General features: G+C 31.5%; 6 protein-coding genes across 9 annotated transcripts; 3 read left to right on the top strand and 3 right to left on the bottom strand.

The window, feature by feature from the left end:
* Nucleotides 1-3,201: 3,201 nt before the first annotated feature.
* LOC107362825 (transmembrane protein 130-like) lies at nt 3,202-4,396 on the bottom strand. Its single transcript, XM_015929991.1, has 3 exons — nt 4,342-4,396; nt 3,881-4,180; nt 3,202-3,821 (listed from the first exon to the last, which is right to left on the bottom strand). Exons 1-3 carry the CDS (start codon nt 4,394-4,396, stop codon nt 3,202-3,204), a joined length of 975 nt encoding a protein of 324 aa, XP_015785477.1.
* A 2,176-nt stretch (nt 4,397-6,572) lies between these two features.
* On the bottom strand, nt 6,573-8,079 carry LOC107361578 (transmembrane protein 130-like). The gene is made up of 3 exons (XM_015928413.3): nt 7,889-8,079; nt 7,415-7,720; nt 6,573-7,353 (listed from the first exon to the last, which is right to left on the bottom strand). Exons 2-3 carry the CDS (start codon nt 7,509-7,511, stop codon nt 6,734-6,736), a joined length of 717 nt encoding a protein of 238 aa, XP_015783899.1. The 5' UTR covers nt 7,512-7,720; nt 7,889-8,079; the 3' UTR covers nt 6,573-6,733.
* A 1,354-nt stretch (nt 8,080-9,433) lies between these two features.
* On the top strand, nt 9,434-10,939 carry LOC107361676 (synaptosomal-associated protein 25). The gene is made up of 2 exons (XM_015928523.3): nt 9,434-9,660; nt 9,757-10,939. The coding sequence occupies exons 1-2, from the start codon at nt 9,568-9,570 to the stop codon at nt 10,303-10,305; spliced, it is 642 nt and encodes a 213-aa protein (XP_015784009.1). The 5' UTR covers nt 9,434-9,567; the 3' UTR covers nt 10,306-10,939.
* A 398-nt stretch (nt 10,940-11,337) lies between these two features.
* Nucleotides 11,338-12,332, top strand: LOC107361677 (ras-related protein Rab-8A). Its single transcript, XM_015928524.3, has 2 exons — nt 11,338-11,529; nt 11,606-12,332. The coding sequence occupies exons 1-2, from the start codon at nt 11,403-11,405 to the stop codon at nt 12,103-12,105; spliced, it is 627 nt and encodes a 208-aa protein (XP_015784010.1). The 5' UTR covers nt 11,338-11,402; the 3' UTR covers nt 12,106-12,332.
* A 1,839-nt stretch (nt 12,333-14,171) lies between these two features.
* On the top strand, nt 14,172-23,032 carry LOC107361672 (serine/threonine-protein kinase D2-like). 2 transcript variants are annotated; one of them, XM_089266427.1, is made up of 7 exons: nt 14,172-14,335; nt 18,113-18,448; nt 18,515-18,623; nt 18,690-19,331; nt 21,273-21,371; nt 21,511-21,864; nt 22,405-23,032. In XM_089266427.1, exons 1-7 carry the CDS (start codon nt 14,286-14,288, stop codon nt 22,741-22,743), a joined length of 1,929 nt encoding a protein of 642 aa, XP_089122553.1. In that variant the 5' UTR covers nt 14,172-14,285; the 3' UTR covers nt 22,744-23,032. The 2 variants fall into 2 exon arrangements, with proteins under 2 accessions (XP_089122553.1, XP_015784003.2); XM_015928517.3 differs by having other exon boundaries at nt 18,512-18,623.
* A 63-nt stretch (nt 23,033-23,095) lies between these two features.
* Nucleotides 23,096-24,982, bottom strand: Alg2 (alpha-1,3/1,6-mannosyltransferase Alg2). Of its 3 annotated transcripts, none has more exons than XM_015928522.3 (3): nt 24,554-24,982; nt 24,395-24,461; nt 23,096-24,321 (listed from the first exon to the last, which is right to left on the bottom strand). In XM_015928522.3, exons 2-3 carry the CDS (start codon nt 24,459-24,461, stop codon nt 23,138-23,140), a joined length of 1,251 nt encoding a protein of 416 aa, XP_015784008.2. In that variant the 5' UTR covers nt 24,554-24,982; the 3' UTR covers nt 23,096-23,137. The 3 variants fall into 3 exon arrangements, with proteins under 3 accessions (XP_015784008.2, XP_089122556.1, XP_015784007.2); XM_089266430.1 differs by having other exon boundaries at nt 24,661-24,982; XM_015928521.2 differs by having other exon boundaries at nt 24,788-24,982.
* Between the last annotated feature and the right edge of the window lie 29 nt (nt 24,983-25,011).

The raw sequence follows: 25,011 nt of genomic DNA, 5'->3' as shown, positions 1-25,011 counted from the left end.
GCATGGTTGGTCTGAAATTATAGATGATTTTCACTGAAACACTGTTTGAATGAAAGTGATTTTCAAATTTATCCCAATAAAACTCCGATGATAGCTTTATATTAGAGTTTAAAAGCGACGATGACCTGGGCTAGCTGTAAAGGCCACCTGCACTAGATGGCCACCAAGAAAAAAGTTGCTGGAACCGAATATCCAATGTATTTGATTTTAAGTTTAATATCAAATGCTTTAATAATATAAATTTATTGCAAATTTAGACTCAGCACGATTGTAGAGACATGAAAGCTGAGTCCATTTGTGTCATTCAAAAGTTGCTTTGATCGATAATTTCAAAGAAAATCGAATTCAAATTTAAAACTTCGATTGCCTTTTTGTACAATTAGGGAAGCAAAATTTTGCACAATAATCATTGCACTCAAGTAACTTTTGGTGGTCAACCAGAAAATGCATTTATTTTGATGAATAAAATTTTCTGTCTTCTGTAAAAGAGATCAGTTCGATTTTCAGTTGAACTGATCGTTTTCTTTGAGCGTAAGAGTTAGAGAGATGAAACTTATTATTTGTTTAGAAAAACTGTTGGCCCAAATAATTTTTTCAGTTCAGCAACAGTTCTCTTGATTTTGGACATTGACCAGAAAACTTCGAGCTTCGATATTTCGATAATGACATAACTTGGAATCATTATTCTTTCACTAATTAAATTCTTTACTGATTGCTAGTTCAGTTCAATCCAAAAACTTTCCATTAGCGCATTCGGATTATTATTTTTGGACTTTAAATGAATGAGCAACAACTTATTTAACAAAACAAACTCATCTCAACACATTTCTTGGTTAATAAACCATTTTTCTGGTTAAACTTAAGTAAGTTAACAAAATTTGTGCAAAAAGTACGACTAAAGGCTCGAACATTTGAGATAAGAGTTTAGACTAGGTGCGGTTTGTAGAGACATCAAAGCTGAGTCCATTGGTCTCATTAAATACTTCGTTCGATGATCAGTTTTCTGGGAAATCGAGGTCAAAGTTAAAACTTCGATCGCCTTTTCTTCAGCTATTGGAGCAAATTTTGGCATGAAACTTATTTTACTGATGTGTATTTTGATGAGAAACCAGAAACTGGACACATTTTGATGCATAGCATTTTCTTTTTCTGCAAAACAGATCAAGTTCGATTTTCAGCGGAATCGAATTCTTTTTGTAACCGTAAGAGTTAGAGAGATGAAATTATTATGTCTGTGTAAATATTGTTGGTACACATCAATGAGCGAAAACTTTTTTCACTTTACAAACAGTCCTCTTAATTTTGACCATTGACCTAAAAACTTTAAGCCTCAGTATCTCGGGACCGGTAATATATAAAATCATCATTCTTTTACGCGAAATCAGATTTCATTGTGGGCTACAATATATTGCAACTTTAAAATGTTCAAGGTTCTACAAAAAAAGTTATTGCATGGTATTACTTATGGTGTCACATTATGGTGTCCAGGATTTTAGACATGATTATAAAGTTGAATGGATACCAAACACAAATCTAGTTAGAAGGATCTCCATTATTAAATGCTCGTATTTCATTCAGTATTCAGTAATATACTATTATAGCGCATAATGAAATCTAATGTTTGGTAAAAGAATAATGATGTTAGGCCCCTCCATTCTCGAAAGCTCGAAACTCAAAGTTTTCTGGTCAATGTACAAAATCAAGAGAACTGTTAGTAAATTGAAAAAAGTAATTGATCCATGATGTGGGCTAAAAATTTTTATGAATTGATTATAAGTTTCAGCTCTCTAACTCTTACGGTCATAGAGAGCGATCTTTTTAACTAAAAGTCGAACTAATCTGTTTTACAGAAACATGAACATTTATTTCATGTGATAAAGTGCATTTTCGGGTTGATCTCTAAAATTTACATCAGTAAAATAAGTTTCATGCAAAAATCTGCTCCAATAGCTGAAATAAAGGCGATCAAAGTTTTAACTTTGACCTCGATTTCCCAGAAAACTGATCATCGAACGAAGTATTTAATGAGACCAATGGACTCAGTTTTCATGTTCCTACAAATCCCACCTAGTCTAAACTCTCAACTCAACTGTTCGAGCCTTTAGTCGTACTTTTTGCACAAATTTTGTTAACTTACTTAAGTTTAACCAGAAAAATGGTTTATTAACCAAGAAATGTGTTGAGATGAGTTTGTTTTGTTAAATAAGTTGTTGCTCATTCATTTAAAGTCCAAAAATAATAATCCGAATGCGCTAATGGAAAGTTTTTGGATTGAATTGAACTAGCAATCAGTAAAGAATTTAATTAGTGAAAGAATAATGATTCCAAGTTATGTCATTATCGAAATATCGAAGCTCGAAGTTTTCTGGTCAATGTCCAAAATCAAGAGAACTGTTGCTGAACTGAAAAAATTATTTGATCCATGATTTGGGCCAACAGTTTTTCTAAACAAATAATAAGTTTCATCTCTCTAACTCTTACGCTCAAAGAAAACGATCAGTTCAACTAAAAATCGATCTAATCTGTTTTACAGAAAACAAAAATTTTATTTCTGTAAATAAGCGCATTTTCTCATTAGACATCAAAATTTACATCATCACAATAAGTTTTATGAAAAAATTTGCTTCCATAATGTACAAAAAGGCAATCGAAGTTTCAACTTTGAACTCGATTTTATCGGCAACTTATCAACCTATAAACTTTTAATTCGCACAAATGGACTCAGCTTTTATGTCTCTACAAACCATCAGAGTTTAAATCTGAAAGAAATTGTATTTAAACCCGTTTTTGAACATTTGGGTCAATTTGTGCATAAATGTGACAATTGTGTTGATTGTTTCTTTTTAGTAACATCCATCCAATTACTAATTTAACTGTTGATGGTCCCAACGATGTTGCTCTTCAGTCAAGAAAGCCATTACGGATGAAATTCAATCAAAGGTACAAAATTGTTTAATTTATTCATCATAAGAGCGTATTTTCTTGTTATGAATACAAATAGATTAGTAAATACTTGAAAGTTAAACATTGGAAACAGAGCAAAGTAACCCATCGGTTAAACTTATTTCACAAAAAAACTATTTCATTTTCGTTCATGTTGTAAATTTGAGAAATAAGCAAATGAAGTGAATTTGTTTGTCAGGTACAAGAGCAAAGAGAAAGTGTTGTACTCGAGGTTTCACGGAATGGGTTTAAAATACTTTAATGGACTTTAATGTTCATCTCCATGCGATATGCTGATACATCGTTTATAAGAGCAATGTGAAATTCTCTTGTTCCTTTTTCGCTGAAAGTTTTAATTATTGAGAAGGAGCTTTCATTTATGCCGATCATTTTCCCTGATTCATCTATGGAGTTAGGTTGATCCATCGAAAAAAAATATCTGTATTGGAATGGAGGTGTTCCTCTATGAATTTTAAAGTCTAGTTGAAGTCTTTCAAACACTTTAACCTCGGTGGGACCATCAATAGTTGCATTAGTAATTGGATGTTTGCTATTTAGTGTGATGTTGAATGAACCAGATTTTTGGATAAGACGACTTCCATTGGTTTTAGTTGCTGAAACAATCACTGAAATGTTGTTCAGTTGAGGCTCAGAAAAAGTCGGTTCAATAACCTTTGAGCTTTCCTCTTGTGGTGAACCATTAATGATCCATTTATAAGTTATATTGGCTGATGGGATTCCACATCGTCCCGTGAAAAATCCAGATGGATCAGCAATTTCAGCAGTCAGTTTAACCGGCATTTCAGTAGAAACAAAATTGTTAACCAAATATTCATAAGAAATTCTTTGGTAACGAGTTATAGATCCAACCAGAGAATCTAGAAAAATAGATGAAAAATATTTTGATATTTTTGGATTGATGTCTAAATAACTTTACCTGAAAGCTCGAAAGTATGAGAAGCATTTGCGACTGAACGTGAATCAACACCGAGAAACCATACATCAACTTGCATCGTATATTTATCAGCTTTCGGTGTTAAAGATGATTCAAATATTACTGAGTATTCAACTACAACCGATGACGATACAATGGTTTTATCATGTTGAGGAAACTGGTCAAATTTGATTCGATATTCTAAGGATGGTGCAGGTGTGGGATAACGATTTATGACTGTGAAAGTGATTGGGGAATCAAGGGTAGCAGGTCCATCGTCTTGAATTTCAATCGAGTCACAGGCTAAAGTAAAAATAAATAAACTGGTGAAACGTGAATCAAAAGGATTCTTAAAGATTACAAAGTGGAATTGAAACCATATCATGAATTATTGTAAAAGGATCTTTAATTGTTGCACAAATTGCTCATTAAATAGTTGATAATTAAATTAATGTTAAACTTACATATTCCATTGATGAATGAGATAATACACAAAATGAATGCTGATAAATTTCTCATGGTGTGTCTGAAATTATGGATGATTTTCACTGGAACACTGTTTAAATGAAAGTGATTTTCAAATTTATCCCAACAAAACTCCGATTAGAGTTTAAAAGAGGCGATGACCTGGGCTAGCTGTAAAGGTCGCCTGCACTAGATGGCGACCAAGAAAAAAGTTTCTGAAACCAAATATTCAATGTATTTGATTTTAAGTTTAATATAACATGCAATGAAATGGGACTCTTAATCGGTTGTTACAAAAAGACACAATCAACACAATTGTCTTATTTATACACACATTGACAAAAATGGTCAAAAATGATCAAAAATTAATTTCTTTCAAATTTAGACTCAGTGCGATTGTAGAGACATGAAAGCTGAGTCCATTTGTGCCATCCAAAAGTTTCTTTGATCGTAATTTCAAAGAAAATCGAGTTCAAATTTAAATCGATTTCATCTTGTAAGGAACAGACGGATTATGGAAGCAGATTTTTTTACGATAATCATCGTATTGGTGTGACTTTTGGTGCTCAACCAGAAAAGGCCCTTATTTTGAGAAATTAATTTTCTGTTTCCTGCAAAACAGATAAGTTCGATTTTCAGTTGAATTGACCTTTTTCTGTGACTGTTAGAGTTAGAGAGATGAAACTTATTATTTGCTCAGAAGAATCGTTGGCCCAAATCATGGAGCAAATACTTTTTTCAATTTAGTAACGGTTCTCTTGATTTTGGACATTGACCAGAAAACTTTGAGCTTCGATATTTCGAGAATGACATCACTTACAGTCATCATTCTTTCACTAATTAAATTCTTTACTGATTGCTAGTTCAATTCAATCCAAAAACTTTCCATTAGCGCATTCGGATTATTATTTTTGGACTTTAAATGAATGAGCAACAACTTATTTAACAAAACAAACTCATCTCAACACATTTCTTGGTTAATAAACCAATTTTCTGGTTAAACTTGAGTAAGTTAACAAAAGTAATGCAAAAATTACTGCCAAAGGCTCGGACATTTGAGTTGAGAGTTGAGACCATGTGGTGTTTGTAGGGGTATAAAAACTGAGCTCATTAGCACTATTAAACAATTCATGCAAAGGACAGTTTTCTGGGAAATTGAGGTCAAAATTAAAACTTCGATCGCCTTTTCCTCAGCTATATAAGCAGATTTTTGCATGAAACTTATTTTACTGATGTGTATTTTGATGATCAACCAGAAAATGGCCTTACTTTGATGGTTAACATTTTCTGTTTCTGCCAAACAGATCAAGTTCGATTTTTATTTAAATCGAATGCTTTTCGTGAGCGTAAGAGTTAGAGAGATGAAACTTTTTATGTGTGTGTAGAAATTGTTGGTACACATCAATGACCGAAAACTTTTTTCAATTTACTAACAGTTATCTTGATTTCGGCTATTGGCTATAAAACTTTGAACCTCAATATTTCGAGATCGGTGGCACCTACAATGATCATTCTTTCACCAACCATTAGATAGCATTATGGGCTATAATATGCTATGGCTGGAAATTATTTGCGATCCTACAAAAAAAGTTGGCGCATAGTTTTACTTATGTTGTCAGATTTGAAACTTGATTATTAGGTTGAATGGTTACCAAACACAAATCTCGTTAGAATGATCTCCATTATTAAATGCTCGGGTTTTATTCGGTATTCAGTAATATACTATTATAGCGCATAATGAAATCTAATGTTTGGTAAAAGAATAATGATGTTAGATGCCACCATTTTCGAAAAATCGAGGCTCAAAGTTTTCTGGTCAATGTCCAAAATCAGGAGAACTGTTAGTAAAGTGAAAAAAGTGATTGATTCATGGTGTAGGCCAACAATTTTTATGAATTGATTATAAGTTTTATCTCTCTCACTCTTACGGTCATAGAGAGCGATCTTTTTAACTAAAAGTCGAACTAATCTGTTTTGTAGAAACATGAACATTTATTTGATGTAATAAAGTGCACTTTCTGATTGAGCACCAAAAATGACATCAGTGCAATGATTATCCTGAAAAAACTTGCTTCCATAATTGTACAAAAGGCAATCGAAGTTTCAACTTTGAACTCAATTTTATCGAAAACTATCGACCAAAGAAACTTTTAAATCGCACAAATGGACTCAGCTTTTATGTCTGCATAAACTAACAGAGTTTAAATTTGCAAGATTTAAATTTTTCCCGTTTTTTTTAATTGGAGAAAATTGTTTAATTTATTCAACATAAGAGCGTATTTTCTAGTTATGAATACAAATAGATTGGTGAAAAAACACGGGACATTAATTTTAGCAAGCAAACAGAGAAAGTGTTGCCCTCGAGATTTCACAGAATGGGTTTAAAATACTTTAATGGACTTTAATGTTCATCATCATGGGATATGCTGATACATCATTTTTGAGACCAATGTATAATCTTATTGTTCCTTTTTCGCTGAAATTTTTAATTATTGAGAAGGAGCTTTCATTTATGCCGTGCTTTTCAGCGTATTCACTGTTGGTATTAGTTTGATTCATCCAAGAAGAATATCTATATAGGAATGGAGGTGTTCCTCTATGAATTTTAAAGTCTAGTTGAAGTCTTTCAAACACTTTAACCTCGGTGGGACCATCAACAGTCAAATTAGTAATTGGCTGCTTGCTATTCAGTGTGATGTTGAATGTACCAGATTTTTGTATAAGACGACTTCCATTGGTTTTAGTTGCTGTAACAATCACTGAAATGTTGTTCAGTTGAGGCTCAGAAAAAGTCGGTTCAATAACCTTAGAGTTTTCTTCTTGTGGTGAACCATTTATGATCCATTTATAAGTTAAATTGGCTGATGGGATTCCAAATCGTCCCGTGAAAAAGCCAGATAGATCATGAATTTCAGCAGTCAGTTTAACCGGCATTTCAGTAGAAACAAAATACTTATCCAAAAATCTACAAGAAATGTTTTGGTCATGATTTATAAATCCAACCAGAGAATCTAGAAAAATAGAAATGAAAAATATGTTAATTTTATTGGATTAATGTCTAGATAACTTTACCTGAAAGCTGGAAAGTGTGAGAAGTAGTTGCGAACAAATGTGAAGGAACATCGAGATACCATACATCAACTTGCATCGTACATTGTACATCGTACATTGTATATTGTATTTATAAGCTATTGGTGTTGAAGATGATTCAAATATTACTGAGTATTCAACTCTACTTTCATTTGAGACAATGGTTAAACTGATCAAATTTGAACCGATATTCTAATAATGGGTCAGGTGTTAGATTTTTAACTGTGAAAGTGATTGGGGAATCAAGGGTAACAGGTCCATCGTCTTCAACTCGAATCAAGTAACAGGCTAAAGTAAAAATAAAGATACAGATAAAGCAGATAAAGCGTGAATAAAAGATGTTTCTTAAAGATGACAAAGTAAAATTGAAACCATAACATGAATTATTGTAAAAGGATCTTTAATTGTAGCACAAATCGTTCATTAAATTGCTAATTAAATTAATGTTAAACTTACATATTCCATTGATGAATGAGATAATACACAAAATGAATGATGATAAATTTCTCATGGTTGGTCTGAAATTATAGATGATTTTCACTGGAACACTGTTTGAATGAAAGTGAGTTTCAAATTTATCACAGCAAAACTCCGATGATAGCTTTATATTAGAGTTTAAAAGAGGCGATGACCTGGGCTAGCTGTAAAGGTCACCTGCACTAGATGGCGACCGAGAAAAAATATTCAATGTATTATAAGTTTAATATAATATGCAACAAAATGGGTCACTTTTTCGGTTGTTACTATTAATAGAAAGACACAACCAACACACTTATTTATACACACATTGACAAAAATGGTCAAAAACGGACAAAAAATTCAAATCTTTCAGCTTTAGACTCTGTTGGTTTGTAGAGGCATGAAAGCTGAGTCCATTTGTGTCATTCAAAAGTTTCTTTGGTCGATAGTTTTCGCAATTCGTCTTATACAAAAATCTGTTTCATACAACATGTTACTGAATAGCAAACATCCAATTACTAACTGTTGATGAACTGTTAACTGTAGCTGTTAAAGTGTTTGAAAGACTTCAACTGAACTTCAAAATTTATGGAGGAACACTTCCATTTCATTTTAAATACATTTATTATGTTTCGATGGACAAACGCCCCAGCGAACATACGTAATGTTTTTACCTTGGTTTTTTAATGTTGCTCTTCAGAAAAGAGGAATCTTTTTATATCGAATAACTATAATATTGGAAATTAAATATTGAATATTAAATTTTCTACTGTAATGTCACGTTTGTAACAATGCGATTGACATCTAACTGATAACCATTAACGTTGAAATTAAATCGGAGTGTGAACAAAACTAAAACATTTATTCATTATAAAAATGCATTTATGAATACAAATAGATCGGTGATTTAAATTTCCTTTTGGTGAAAAAACAAGAATTTGTTTGCAATTAATTGAAAACAATTACAAATTTGCGGTATTAATTAATTGTAAAATTTGTGTTATATTCAATGATCAGATTTTAATTGACCATGGCTTTGTCAATTATTTACATCTCAGCCTAGAGAGAAATGGGAATTCAGTTCGTAACTGGGTTTTCCAGCTTTAATTTAACAATAAAATCTCCTCGTGAATATCAAAATATCTTTCGTTTCCCTTTGGTTCTTTCTGTTCAGCTTAATGCAATGTCTTCATTCAATCCTCGTTTTTGCTAGCAACTTGTATTGGATATCGTTGTTTGTTCAACACTTTAACGCGACGATTCCACTTTCGTATGATTAACGAAAGGAATGCTTCTATTTCTTGATTCAAGGGTAAAACTGTTAGCATCGGATAATTTTTCTATCTGATTGTAAACTTGAGATTTTAATCAATCAAACGTGGAACATAATAAACATGATAAGAGAGTCAATGTATTTGATTTGTTCTGATAATCTGAATTTGGCGGTTGTTTCTATTGTTTTCCTAATCAGGGCAATCGAGTTAACGCCTACTCAGCCTTTGACTTGGAAAGGAAAGAGGCTAAAAAGACTGAATTAAACATCAGCGAAGTAAAATAAATGTCTTTTCCCAGTTTTTTGTGTTGTTTTAAGTGCTAACATATTCTATTTTAGAACCAGTTCAATTAAAACCAACTTTTAATTTATTTTTTTTATAAAACTTTAAAATCTAATCAAAATGCCTGCTCCAATTGAGGAACCTCCACCGGTGGCTGCACCAAAAACAGAAGCTGAAAGGCTGCATATGCAAGCACAGTCTATTACTGATGAGGTTTGTTGTTATTTTATTAGTTTTCAAGTCTCTTTTAACTCAGATGGTTGAAATTTTTGACATAGAAATGATAATTAACATGATTTTATTTTATAGTCGCTGGAATCTACTCGTCGAATGCTTGCATTATGTGAAGACAGCAAAGAAGCCGGTATACGAACATTGGTTGCTCTGGATGAGCAAGGTGAACAATTGGATCGTGTTGAAGAAGACATGGATAAAATAAATACCGATATGAAGGAAGCTGAGAAAGCTTTGACTGGTATGGAACAATGCTGTGGACTGTGTACATGTCCATGTAAAAAGCAGAATGAATTTAAAGAGAATGAATCTACGTGGAAATCAAGTGAAGATGGTAAAGTTATTGCTGGTCAACCAGCTAGAGTAATGGATGAAAGAAATGGAGGTGGACCAATGGGAGGACAATATATTGCTCGAATTACCAAAGATGCTAGAGAAGATGAGATGGAAGAAAATATGCAAGGAGTATCTACTATGATTGGTAATTTACGGAATATGGCAATCGATATGGGTCAAGAAATTGGTTCACAGAATGCTCAATTAGAAAGGATCAATCTGAAAGCCGACTCTAATAAACTTAGGATTCAAACTGCTAATGAGAGAGCACAAAAACTTCTTAAATAAAGCGACCTTTATCTGGTAATTATTGTTACATCGAAATGCCTGATCTCTTTGTTGATCTGTGAAGCTTTTCCTTAAATTCTACATCTTCGAAATCTTCTTCGTCTTCTTTCAACGCTACTACTACTTTTACTACTTCTACTTCTACTACGTCTGCTACCACTGTTTCTTCAAATGGATTTAAGTTAAGTCTTATAGTGATTTTCTTGCATGATATCAAAAAATCGCAATAAAATCAAATGGATTACTGAGATTCCTAAAGAATATAATATATTTAAAACTTAAAACAAGATTTTAAAATCAATCAAACACACAAACAAATTAATAAACCATTCCAATATGCAAACAAAACAACAACCCAACAAACAAATTATGAATAACATTTCACAGAAATACATATTATAATAATGAATAATTTACTTGGTTTGATTCTCTTTGACCCTATTGCTGTGGCTAACCTTGGAAAACTTGGACTCTTTACCTTCAAATGTATTATATCAAATTTTTATTTTAAAACGAGACAAAAAATTGACATTTATCTTGGTTGATTTTAATGGCTAATATAATTATAATTCTAACTATTATTATTACTATTATTAATATTATCATTATTATTAAAAAACTGTTATGCACTTCATCAACTTTGCCTTGCTGAACCTGACACTTTGCTCTATCCCTCAATACCCCAATCCATATTGTTGGTTTCACTTATAATACGATTTCACTTCAAATTGCTAATTATAACTTGATTTGTTTTAAAAATTATCACGTATTTAGCTAAAGATCCTGCACTCTGCCGATAATCAATTGTTAATCTGACCATACTTTAACATTTTTATAACAAAAATATTTATCGTGTTTAGTCTAATATATTCATTAGTTTTACTCGGATTTATCATGAAAAATGTTGATGATTCTTTGAATAAACTCTTTAGATTTCAATATTTAACTTGAAATCTTTGCTCCAGTCGCCGCTCAGCCGAAAGGCTTATGGCAGCTAGTCAGCTACACAGCTGATAGGTGTCAATTTCTCACAGCCAATCCCTCATCAAAACCTTCATCATTCCAGTGAATCAGTGTTTTCAAATCAACTGTTAATCATGTCTAATAAAACCTATGATTATTTGTTTAAATTGTTGTTAATCGGTGACTCTGGGGTTGGTAAAACCTGTATATTATTCCGATTTTCGGAAGATGCATTCCATCAATCTTTCATATCAACCATAGGTAAGATGATCATCATTACCACCTTGTCTCTCTTTCTTACTCCTTTTCTCTTACAATCATCTCTCTTTCTTAACAGGCATTGATTTCAAGATACGTACCATTGAATTGGAAGGTAAAAAGATAAAACTTCAAATATGGGATACTGCTGGTCAAGAACGATTTAGAACTATAACCACAGCATATTACCGGGGTGCCATGGGAATCATGCTTGTCTATGACGTTACAAATGAGAAATCATTTGAAAACATCAAAAATTGGGTTAGAAATATTGAAGAACATGCTGCCTCAGATGTGGAAAAAATGATCCTTGGTAATAAATGTGACATTGAAGATAAAAGACAAGTTACAAAGGAGAGAGGAGAACAATTAGCCATTGAATATGGCATCAAATTCATGGAGACCAGTGCAAAAACAAGTATCAACGTTGAAGAAGCCTTCATCACTTTGACTAGAGATATAAAGAGAAAGATGGAGAAAAAATTGAAGGATGCAGCAAATCCAATGAGAACAGGGCAACAGGTTAGAGTTAGTGAACCCTACTACAAGAAAAGTCGTTGGTTTTGCCTGTTAGTATGAACTTATCCTTTATATGGATAAATTTCTCCAACCAGTGATCAAATCTATTTTCAATTTTACTCTGATATTTTTTAATATCAACTTTGCAATCTATTTACACCATTATATTGGTTACGATGGTAATACATGTACACTTAAATAGCTTTGTTACCAATAAATGGTAACCAGAGTTGATTATTTGCTCATTGATATTTACATGATTATAAATTGCTGATTTTTACACTTAACATCATTCATTATTTATAATTAACAAGTTTCTCAATTAATTGTCTATCTTTGTAACTTTGATTCCTGATAATCGTTTTATTACTTTTATAGGAGTTTACTCTCATAAGATCACAGTTATATTCAGTTGATGCTCATTGATGTATATGTGACACATTTAAAGGAATAGGCTTTCAATATTTAGAGGTTAACCAAATTATTTGCTTAGATTAATATTCACTTGTCAATTTGGGTGTAAGTCAAGATAGCAAATCAGAAAGTCAAACCTGTCCATAAAACAAGTGGACTTGGATGGACAGTTGAAGAAAATTCACTTTCATAAAATTAGAAAACTAAATTTTTCAGCCTTGAATAATTCAGGTTTTTCTCTGGTTTCAGGTTCAATTGTTTGTTCAGTAAACTGCAATCATTTTATCATTGAAAGTCTGGTTATATTACAAGATTACATCTGTTATTTAACATAATGTTATCCAGATAAATAATTGTTATTTCGTATAAAAACAAAGAAATTTAGTTTTTTGGGTTTCAATTAAACTAATGAGATCGGTTGGCTGTCTTTTGATAGATTTGCCTACGAAATTCAAAGGCTGTGTTACATTAGATTAAAATAGATTGCTTGAACAAGAGAAATTCAGTGACCAATTGAAACGCTAAGCTTTCAAGAATTTCATTGAAAACAGCTCTTTAAATGTTTGATGATGATGATGAAGATATTGAAGAAACAATCGGAAATTATTTTCCAACTGACCTAAAGTTGATCAAGGTTAGCATTTAATTTCCGCATTTTCAAGAAAGAAAGAAATTGAAAGTGAAATTAAATTAAAGGTCATTTCAGGAAGAAGTGAAAAAAGTGGAGCCGTAAATAGGGAAAGATAGAAATAGAAAGGACGAATGACCTTAAATTTGATGGTCATATTAAATGACAACAATTACAGCTTGGTAATCATTTATCTTTCGTAGTTGAAATTACTTTTTTTCCTTAAAACCAAACCTAAACTAATTTAGTGTAATTAGCTAAATTATTTCCAGTAAATTCTTGATTATGGTTGATCCTTGCAACATTGCATATGCTCTTCTAGGTAACCCAACTGATCATTATGCATGATAAAGTATCCAAAGTTATTACAGAAGCATAATTGAAAATAATGGTTAGTTTGGACAATAACATTGAATTATTCAATCACAATTAAAGTTGATCACTTATATAATATTTTGAAAAGTCTTTTGATCAGCAAGTATCAACTAACAACCTCAAATTCAAAAGGAACCAGGAAACCAAAGAAAACCAGAAAATACAAACACAAGATATCTTCTGTATAAAATCGGCTTGAACCATTTAAAGACGTAAACAAACAATGTAAGTAACAGCAAAAACGGGTTAAATTCAGAATTATCAGCCAGTCCAAGCTCAATAGTGAACAGTTTAAGCTGCAAGTAAACACTTGAACACTTAATTATAAAATTAGCACCACAATTGATCACAATAACGAGAAATCAAACTGGAGACACTTAACTAAAAAGACAATAACAGTAACAGGATAGGAAGAGAGAAAGAGGAGAAAGATAGAGAAATCGTCAAACCAATTTCCATTAATGACATTGATAATATCGGTGATCATTGATCATTATCCACAAATAATAGAAGTAATGATCATCAGATTTCAAGTTTAATGTTCACACTGACCTTAACAATCAACATCTTATTGTATTATAACATTTTCATCATCATTAAATTAAACAGTTTTTTTAACTGCAGGAACCTTGTTATTAGATAGAACCGCCTTCAGATGGCGTTTATGGTAGATGCTAGGTATTTACTATTTGCTAGGTTAGTTTAACTCAACAAGTTAAACGAGTAGTTTGACTTTATTATTGACAGAGTTATTTTGTGATTTAAATTGAATTGCTATTAAATTGTGTTATCAATTAACCTCTCGTGACACTTGAATTGGAAAATGTATGATCGTGTGACAAATCTCCACGAAAAATTTCAGCAAACCCTAAGGTAAGTCAAATCTATGTCAATTTTCACATTAACATTATCCTTATCATTTAACTAATCACCATTGCAACAAATTACTAGCCAAAGGATTATTCAATCTTGAATCAAATTATAACAACAAATATGTTCAAATAACATAAATTTCTTGCAAAAATGTCTCACAATGTGTCGATGTATTGTCAACCGTTTGTGATCATCTGTGATGAATTTAATTTACATTTGCTATCTTTGTTTTACATATTTTTATATGTGTTACTGTTAATTATGGATTGTTGGATTGTAATTAATCAGGCTAGTGATTAGTTGAGATGAACTATTTTTAAAATTTGCTTTCTCTGACAATTTTGATAGTCTTTGATATGTTGGTTATTTACTCCAGGCAGTTCCAATGCAATAAGCTTACATCTTCTCGTTTAGAGGTTAATCAACCACCAAAATTTAGCTCAACCTAACTGAAATAAGAACAAGTCTTCATGCAATTCTTTAATCTAATTGCCTGTTGATTGCTGAACCATATTTATGACATTAAAACCTTTCAACATCTCGTTGTCAATTTGCTTTTAAATTCACGAGATATTTAAAGATGAATTTCCAATGAACATCCAAATTAGAAACTAGAAATGGTTGAAAATAATTGTCAAGTCTAAAGTGAAGACAATTTAACATGAAAATGTCATGTAACATGCATTCATTCAATTTCAAAAAGTAATTGAAATTGAATCAAATGAAAACCCGTTTCCTGGTTTGATGTAAAATTGAATAAAAATTCAAGTTCAACAATAATTGCAATCGAAATTATTTTTCAATTTATTTTTTCAATTGTTATCGGAAGTGGCATATGTCATCAATAAAACATTACACGATTAATCAATGCTTGACATTTCAAATTTACCCGAAACGAAAAAGAAAAATTGAAATCTTTTCAGAATCCCCAATTTTACCATCAATGATTAAACCAACAGAAAAAAAAGTTCAACATGAAACAATAATCATCACAAGCATTCTCACAATGATAATGGTGATGATGAAGATAATTGAATAAACTCACATAAGCCAAGGTTACTTATCCAGTATTATCCTTTAATAACGTTATTTCAGGGATTTCCATGATTATCAGACGTAATAATGTGATTATCAGGGTAAGGGCATTTGAGTATTGAATAAGGTGTGTCTTTCATATTATAAGGGTTTCCAGGTATTACTATTATCAGGTAAAATTATTGACTTGAGATAAAAAAAGTTATCCTCTTAACTTGCTTTTCTTGTCAGATCTTGACTCAAATTTGGGTAAATTAAAACATTGTCCATTGAACAGTGTTCAACAGGTAAAAACATGTTGAGTGAGCTAAACAAACCAGGTAACCATGATGATAATAGTAAAAGTGTTTTCTCAATCAATTATCTCGAGGTTAGAATCTTGTTTTTATATTAAACATCATAATTGTAACAGACAATTTATTTATATCGACAAATAGCGATCATATCTTGAGGTAATATTGGAAATAATTTTTGATTGCAAGGGGCAGAGTCAATGCGAGTTATGATCACGCTAATTGCTGGATAAATTAAGAGAGAAGGTGAAAACAGTTTAATAAATTATACAATGATTAAGCTAATTGTAATTATCACTTGATTAATGTTCAGGTTCATTGTTTCTTGACGAATATGGAAATTTAAAAATTCATTTTTTCCCTTTCTAATTGTTTTACTTGATTCTCAAATCTCTTGATGAGTCTAAATTTAGATTTGATTTTAACAAACAATTATTTCATCCAACATCGATCAATTTAACTGTATAAATATGACCAATATATCAGAATCAGATTGACTCTTGAATTTGATGAATAATTAAGTTCCAATTCGTATGATTAGCTTTTATTTTTGATCCAAAGCTTACCAGAGACATTATCATGTTATTGTTACCCCAAACTGGTTAACTCAAGACTTACATTGGGTTTGGGTTAAGGACTTGCAAGTTGAATTTTGTATTGAAGTTATCAATGTTAAATTGCTGCCAATTTTCACATCAACAAAGGTTAATTACGTGTTTAATTGACGTTTCTCTGTACATTGTCGATGGTAAAACCTTGTCTAACCTTCATTGAAATACAATTGAGACAAGTACAGGCTCTTAACAATTAATTTACCATCTTGGTGATTTTTTTGCCGATTACCGTAAATGTTAATCAAGGTTTTCAATTCATACCTTCACTTTAATCCAAGTTAATAACCTGGCAAAATAAGTCTTTTTTTTCAATCTTCAAATTATTAGCTCATTCCAGTTACAACAATCACTTGATTGCTGCATTATCCAATGTTATTCAATTGCTTTCTTAGTCATTCAATCCACAATTGGAAGTTGAAAATAATTTCACTTTATTATATTAATAATGCTTCGGACATTTGGGTTTATAAAACCTTGGCAACAAAACCTTGAGAAAAACCAATGATTTTTCATTTAAATACCAGTTATTTGGGAAACAATCAAACCTATGTAATTTAGTTCAAGTTGATTTACGAGCAAACCTTTCATGTAAATGCTTAAACGTTGTCTCACTAACTAAATTAAACATAATAATTAGCAAATTGTGATGAAAGTCAACCTTTTTCCTGCTCTTAATGGTCAAAGTTTACTTAAGTAAATGTCTTTCAGTCTTTTCATTTTAACTCGACAATTGTTCAATTGCATGACATGATGTAGTTAATTGTCAATTTGATTGTAATTACTTTAAATCTATTGGAAAAAAGGTAAAATATGACAAAAATTTAATTTACACTTCAACTTGCCATTGAAAATGAATATGAAAAAAGTACGAAAATAAATCTCTTGCTAACCGAGTTAATCAGCTAACAGCAATTAAATGTGATGATAGACTCAATTTGATTAAGTATTTTCAACACAATTTATACATTAACACAAACATGGTAAAATGTAGTGTAAACCTTTAATTGAAATCAACCCTAAAGGGTTTTTGTGTTAATGTAACACTTAATCACTAATCATTGATTTCAAACAGTTTCAATCATATTTAATTTATTCACAAATCATTCAAAATATATTTTTTGACAACAATTGTTGATCATCTCTTTTCAATCAATTGATTATCAATTCAATGATCAATTTAGATCAACATATTTAGATATTGAAGGAAAAGTTGATCAATTTTGGTTAAAAATAATTGTTGCTCTTGAATTGTTATTGATTGAGATTGCCATTTGATGATTTACTCAGTTTTTGATGATGATTAATGGAAAAGTGTTAAAAGGTAAAAGTTTGATTTGTTGTTGTTTGTTTGGTGAGTCTTAAAGGTTAGTTACAAGGTAAAATTGAGATTCAGAACAACAGGAAATTGTATTGGAATGATTTATAAATTGTAATTTATAATTTAACTGTATTTACGTTTGTATTGAAACAAATTATAGTTTCTCGTTTTCCGTTTAACTCTTAAGGAAGTCTTAATTATTTGTTACCAAATCTACTTTTCAGGTTTCAAGCTCTTTTTTGATAAAGGAAGAGTCAACTCTTTTTTTACCTAATTGTTCAGTAGTTCATGAAATATTTCATTTATCCTTAAACTTGAAAAGTTAACGGAAAAAGTTAAAGTTAACAAAATAATCCAACAATCAGAGCTTATTTTTGTATTTTAACCAATCAACTTCACAAACCTTTTTCATGTAACTCAAGCTTTTTTCAGTGTTTTGGGTTTTATTTTTCACCATTTTTTTGTCAACATTTTGATCAAATTTTTTTGTTCTTTTTCCATTTTCGATGCAATTAAGGATTGAATCAAGTGAAGATGAAGATGATTTAGCCGAAGAAGAAGAAGAAGAAGATAATTTAACTGATTTACCCGACAAAGACAGTGATTTGGATGCAACATTTGCAGGTGAAACTGTGCTTGATGACTTTCAACCTTTCAATCACCAACAACAATCATCTTCATCCTCATCATCGTCACTATCATCGTCTTCATTGTCATTAACAGTAACATCAAACAATCTCTGTGATCATCTGGAAGAAGAAAAGGAGAAAATCAGTGAAAATGAAACAACTGAAGAAACACTTGATGTTTGCCATGAAAATCACCGTGAATCCAATCGTAAAAAAAGCATAACGTAAGTCAACAATCAGAATAATTGTGTTCATTTTAAATTCAATCATTTCTCTAATTTACACAGAAGCCACCTTCCTTTGATGAGCTTAATTCAACGAATGAGAAACTCTCGACGTAAAAGTATTCGCTTACTTCGAGAAGGTTGGATGGTCCATTATACTGATCGTGATCCAAGGGTATGTTCAAGCTTAATCAGTGTTTTAATGTTCACTTGAAAATAATCTCTATTTTTGTCATTACAGGAGAAACGTTATTTCTGGAGATTAACCCCTAAATCTTTAACCATGTATCTTAATGATCATTCAGTTAAATATTACAGAGAGATTCCATTGTCCGAGATAATTGCCATTATTCCGTCCAACTTGGATGATCATTGTTTTGAACTGAGAACCTCTAACTTCGACCTTTTCTGTGGACAGTCGGATGATAATTCACGAGCTTGGGAAACTGCTTTAAGAGAAGCCCTTATGAATGGTGAATTTCAACCGGTGGTTAAACAAGCAGTTTGCATCAATTTAACCAACTCAACCTCAACTAAAGATGACCTCAGTCACCAATACCAGATATTCCCTGATGAAATACTGGGTTCAGGTCAATATGGAACTGTCTATGGAGGTGTCCATCGGAAATCTGGTCGTGAAATCGCCATCAAAGTGATTGACAAGACTCGCTTTCCATCTAAACAAGAAGAGCAGTTGAAAAATGAAGTTGCCATTTTACAGTCCATCAAACATCCAGGAATTGTTAATCTTGAGAAAATGTTTGAAACTCCAGAGAGAATATTTGTTGTCATGGAGAAACTTCAGGGCGACATGTTGGGAATGATTTTATCATCTGAAATGAAGCGACTTCCAGAGAGGAAAACAAAGTTCCTAATTTACCAGGTAAGATTGAGCTTCTTTTTAAATCGCTATTCAATAGTTGAGTTTGCTTTCTTTTTTAGAAGCAAACATTTTTCAATGATTTATTTTCAATCATTATGCTGTAAGCAATTGATTGACTGATTAACTCATCAATTACACAAAAATTGTTAAAATGGTTAAACTGTTTACAATTTGAAATTTTACCCAAAATGTCAATCAACTCATCAAACCTCCTTCTTATTGACTGTTTTGTCAGATTAATGCTAAATTTTGATGCACTCAAATTGTTCAATTTTTAACGCTCTTTTCCTCAATCTTAACATTAATTGTCTATTTTTATTTCATAAATCATAACTTAATCATGGCAAAATAATCAACTTACTTAGCTAAAGTGATAGACTTGCTTATTGCTTAAATATTTTAGTGTTTTGTCAATTTTCAAGGTTTAAGTTAAACTTAAATTCAACAGAAATTAAGATTTGAGTTAAATAATTTTAAACATTACAGGTAAAAATAGACAATTAATATGCATTACTGTTAAAAATCGGAAATTAACTGACAATGGTACGTTTAAGCGCTAAGTTTTCACTGTCAACCTTTTTTTTGCCACTATTTTCAGCTTTGGTTTACCTCTAATATAATTGAAAATTGTTAATTTAAGTTAATCATAATTGAGGGTCCAACGAGTTTATCATTTTTTTGGTAACATTTTGAAGGCCTTTACTCAACTTTGCCACGAATCAATGAATTTTCAAACGATTATCTCTTTTATCAATGATAACCGGAAAATAATATACCAATAACTGTACCTTTAATTAACTGGTTGACTTTAATTTACAATTTGATTGTTAGCTAGATAACAGTTTTGATTGAGGCAGTGATTTTATTGAAAACAAGTAAATTTCAGGGTTTTCAGCCATAATTTGAAACGATGTCAACCTGAAGTATTAAACATTTGTCCATTGAAACAGATTCAATATTTTAAGATTTATTTCAGTTTATGTTTGAGTTAATATTTCATTTGTGATGTTGGTTAAGCAAAAAATGAATATTTGATGTGAAAAATGTTACTTTTAGTGTAATTTAAAAGTGATTTACTTTAAATGGTTTCTTCTTCTAATTTATTCTTGATTGTAAGATGAGTTGCATGAATCTGCTTGATGAAGGTTAATTGTGTTAACCTTTAATTCAAGGAGCGGGAGATCCTTTTCAATTAAATTTATTCAATTTGAATAATGTTGATGAATGAAGAAACTAATCAATCAAATAAACATAAACAGTCTGTTCAATGAGTAACTTTGTTTACTCCAAACAATCAAGGTTTCACCATTAAGATTAACACTGATTTGTGTTTTTTATGGTTTCAATCTTTTCCTTTGACAATTAACTTAATCATTTTCCACTTTTAACCCTGATTCATCTTGATTTATTAACCATTTGAAACCATTGAAGAAGCTTCCAACAAATTGCTTTGTTTGACCAGTCACTTTTTTCCAGGTCATTTTATTAAAATTTATAAACTCTCCACAAAAAATCACAATTTGTTGATTACTTGGTTAACCCTTTAGGGTAAGGCGTTGAAACACTATTAATTGACTGTTGAAAGTGAAACCAGTTTCAATGTAATAATATGCAAGTTAACCCATTGACCATCATTTAGGAAACAATCGGTTAAACCAGCAAATTTGAGTTTCAATTAAATCCAATGTTAAACATAAATGGGCACAAGATTAGGTAAATTTTAATGAAGATTTTCGTTGCTTAATTAACATTGAAAGAGAGATAATTTGATGGGATTATCATCCTTATTCAAGGATTCATGTTAATCAAGTTGAATCAAAGTTGAATTTTAAACAACAACAGCAAGATTGTTGGTCAATAAATGGAGAGAAACTTGATTAAAATGTTGAATTTTGTTAACAGAGAATCACATTGATCAACTAATTGTTTTACCCTTTACAGATACTCATTGCCTTGAAATATCTCCATTCAAGGAACATTGTCCATTGTGACTTGAAACCGGAAAATGTACTTCTCTCATCAGACGATGAATATCCTCATGTAAGTTCATCCTTGACAAAATGTTCAATTTACCTTATCTGTAAAAAAGTAAATGAAAAATACAAGATTGATTCAAATGCAATATTTAAATATTTTAACCTGTTTTTTGTTTTGTTATTTTCATTTCTCTTCTGTTCAGGTTAAATTGTGTGACTTTGGGTTTGCTCGAATAATTGGTGAAAAGACTTTTCTTCGAACCATTGTCGGAACTCCTGCTTATTTAGCTCCGGAAGTACTTCGAAACAAGTCTTACAACCGTTCACTGGACATGTGGTCATTGGGTGTAATCATTTACGTTTCCCTGTCGGGAACCTTTCCATTCAGTGAGGAAAGTGAAATTAATGAAAGGAATCAAGCCTCGGCTTTCCTTTATCCACCCGATCCTTGGGATTCCATCAGTTTCCAGGCCAAAGATCTTATTGAAAACCTGCTCCAGGTTAAGCCAAGAAAAAGGTTGACCGTTGAGAAGGCCTTAAGTCATATCTGGTTTGATGTGAGTCTTTGTCTCATTTTGTAAAGCCCACCCCACAACGATTAGGCATCCTAAACATATTTAGTGAATCTCATGTAATAACAAGGTTATCTAGTTTGATTCGCTTTTCGTATTTCTTATACTGTTGATATTATCACTGAAAGATAATAGCGATAATATTCATGATTAGGCTCCAATGATTTTCTCCCTGCCTTTTCAAATATGTTATTTGAGGCTTTTTTACCAGCTTTTCAAGTTCAATGTCACAAACCAACAAGTACAAGTTTTTGTTTCCATTACATGATGCTATTTTATAATCATTGTAAGGTAACAAATTACACGTTGGTTTAATCTACTTCAACTTGTACGTCCATTATTTAAACACAAATTAAGACTACCTTTCAGTTGTTAACCTTCAAATTTGACGGTCACTTTATCATTTCCATGTCTTCTTCATTTCCTTGCTTCTTGATCATTAACTTGTACATTTACGGGAATATTTTGTGGTTCCTCTTTTTCTCGTTTTTTATCAACTTCTAATAGTTTTTTCTTCTTCCGCAGGATTCCAAGATTAAGTCGGATTTAATCAAATTGAAAACCTATCCTAGTCAATTGATCTTCCAGGAAGAACGGCCAACACTTAATGATCGCAAACGATGTTCACTTCCTCACATTTTTTCATCCCCACACGATAGACATGCGAAAAAGTTTACTAAAGAAACAGAGATTGAACCTAGACTGGCAGGTTATCCATTTGAAACGAAACCAGCTAATAGCATAACATCAGCCCTCAATTCAACGCTTAAAAATTTCCTCATGAACACAGCCACTGGACGGCATTCATTTTCAAAAGCTTGTTATTCTCATCATCAATCTCGATCACAAAAAATTGTCTCATGAAATCGGACTGCTAACAACTCCATATTTACTCGTTATCCAATGTAATGATCATTGGTCAAACAAAAAATAACCCAAGCTTAATGTTTGTTATTATAGATGTCCTAATCTTTTATCTGATTCAATGTTTCAATAAATTTCACTATTCTATTGGATTTAATTATTGAAACTAGCTTTGACATTTATGTAATGATAAATGCGAGCTCAATTGTTTGACTATTTTATTGAGCTTCATATGAAATTAAAATTTGAATGGAAATAAATCTCACCAAATTTCTCTGGTTTTCATTGATCAGTTTGTGTAATTTAATTTCGTGTATGTATAGTTGTGGCAAGGATAAATATTTAAATACAATTAAATAAGAAAATAATCTTTAATGTGGTAAATTTGATCAATTTATTTGGAAACCAATTTATCGACCAATCCTATCAATTTCTTGTCAAATTGTTGAATAGAAAAATTTTTCTTTACATGTTCTCTTCCTTCTCGACCCATTTCTCGAGCTAGACTTTTATCTACTACAAATTTATACATTTTATCAGCGAAACTTGCTGAATCTGGATTACATAGAAAGCCAGTTTCACCGTCTTTAATTGTTTCCAATGGACCACCAGAATTACATGCAATAACTGGTTTGCTCATGTACATTGCTTCTAATGGAACAATTCCGAAATGTTCGTTTTCAGGGGTATAGAGGACAGCTGTGCAACTGTGTAATAGTAAATGCTTATCTTCATCTGAAGGTGATTTAAGAAATGTGACATCATCTTCTACACCAAGCTCTTTAGCTCGTAATTTGAGCTCTTGGTGGTATTCAACGTTTTGTAGTTGATTTTCATCATAACCGCCAGCAATTATGAGATGTGTGGTACCATACAGTTTCGCTTGGCCAAAAAGTTTATCTTTAAGATCAGCTAATGCTTCAATGGCAAGTTCAACTCGTTTTTTCCTCTCGTATCGGTTCAAAGAGAGAAATATTGTTGTTATTTGGTTAGGTAAACGGGGAAGACCTTTAGAAAGTACATCTTTAACTGGTCTATCAAAAGTTGAAAATTTAAACACTGGATAAAGAACATCGAGTTCTACATGAGATAAACTTTTAAAAGTGTCTCTAAAAACGGAGGCCGTGAAATGAGAGTTGACTAAAATACAATCAGCCATTCCAGTTGTCTTTTCCTCAAACCAATCGAGAGGAGCTCGATACAATCTTTTAAACCAGTTCGTTCTTGATGTTTGGAGTAAATCAGGAAAATGGCAGTAAAAAAGTATTTTGGGTTTTTGTTGACGCCAATGATATAGCATCTTGATGAATGGAATTGGAGCTGATACTTGATCAGCAATAATCAAATCACAATCGACCAGATGCGAAAATTTAGACCTCAAAACCAAAGATATCGCGATGAAAATCATCCGCAGGTATGCACAAAAAGCAAAAAATATACCAAATAAATTAGATGGTAAACTACCAGCAACTTCAGTGACTTGTAAAGTTCCATCTTTAGTTTCGGGAAAACAGTGATTAGGATCATGGTGTGCAGTTAAATAATGAACATTATGGCCAGCTCTTTTCAACGATAATCCTAAAATAGCAGAAAAACATAAGAAATCATTTTAGCTACAAGTTTAATACATGGATTACATGACAAATCTTACCCAAGTCCAAGATGAGCCTTTCAGCTCCACCAATACCAAGATCAGGATGAATGAAGACTACTTTCATCTTGAGAAAAATTGAAGAAAAAAATAGAACAGATTAAGAAAAAGTATAACTCAGGCAATATTGGGTTTAAAAATGTCACAGAAATCTAATACACTTTAAAAATTTTATTGAACCTCCAGCTGAGAGTCTATTTTTCACAGTAAACAACACGAAGACAAAATATAACAAAAAATCACTTAATAGACATCTTATTCTTAACTTGATAAAATTTGCCAACTGATGACTTGGAATAATGTTCACAGTATTCACGACAAGAGTAAGGAAAAATGATTATCACTAATACACGAAAGCTTAGATGCAAACTTGGAGTAAAATGATAAACTTACTTGTCTATTTGATATTGAGATAGAGAGAAAGAGATTATCCAGATGGTATGCTCAAAGTTAAATGCAGAAAGTTATTAGATTGCCGATCAAGTTAAATTTTAATAAATGATATCTGACGTAATTTAATAAATCGATCTTTGTTAATAAACTTTCCTTTAATCAACTTTAACACCAACAGTAGAGTTGGCCAGATCCAAATAAAATGAATCCTAACAGATCTTGAT

This window comes from Tetranychus urticae, chromosome 1 (assembly GCF_039701765.1).
Source record: "Tetranychus urticae isolate SD_2017Ah chromosome 1, NJAU_TeUrti_SD_1.0, whole genome shotgun sequence".
Classification (NCBI taxonomy): domain Eukaryota; kingdom Metazoa; phylum Arthropoda; class Arachnida; order Trombidiformes; family Tetranychidae; genus Tetranychus; species Tetranychus urticae.
This window is presented reverse-complemented; position numbering and strand designations above follow the sequence as displayed.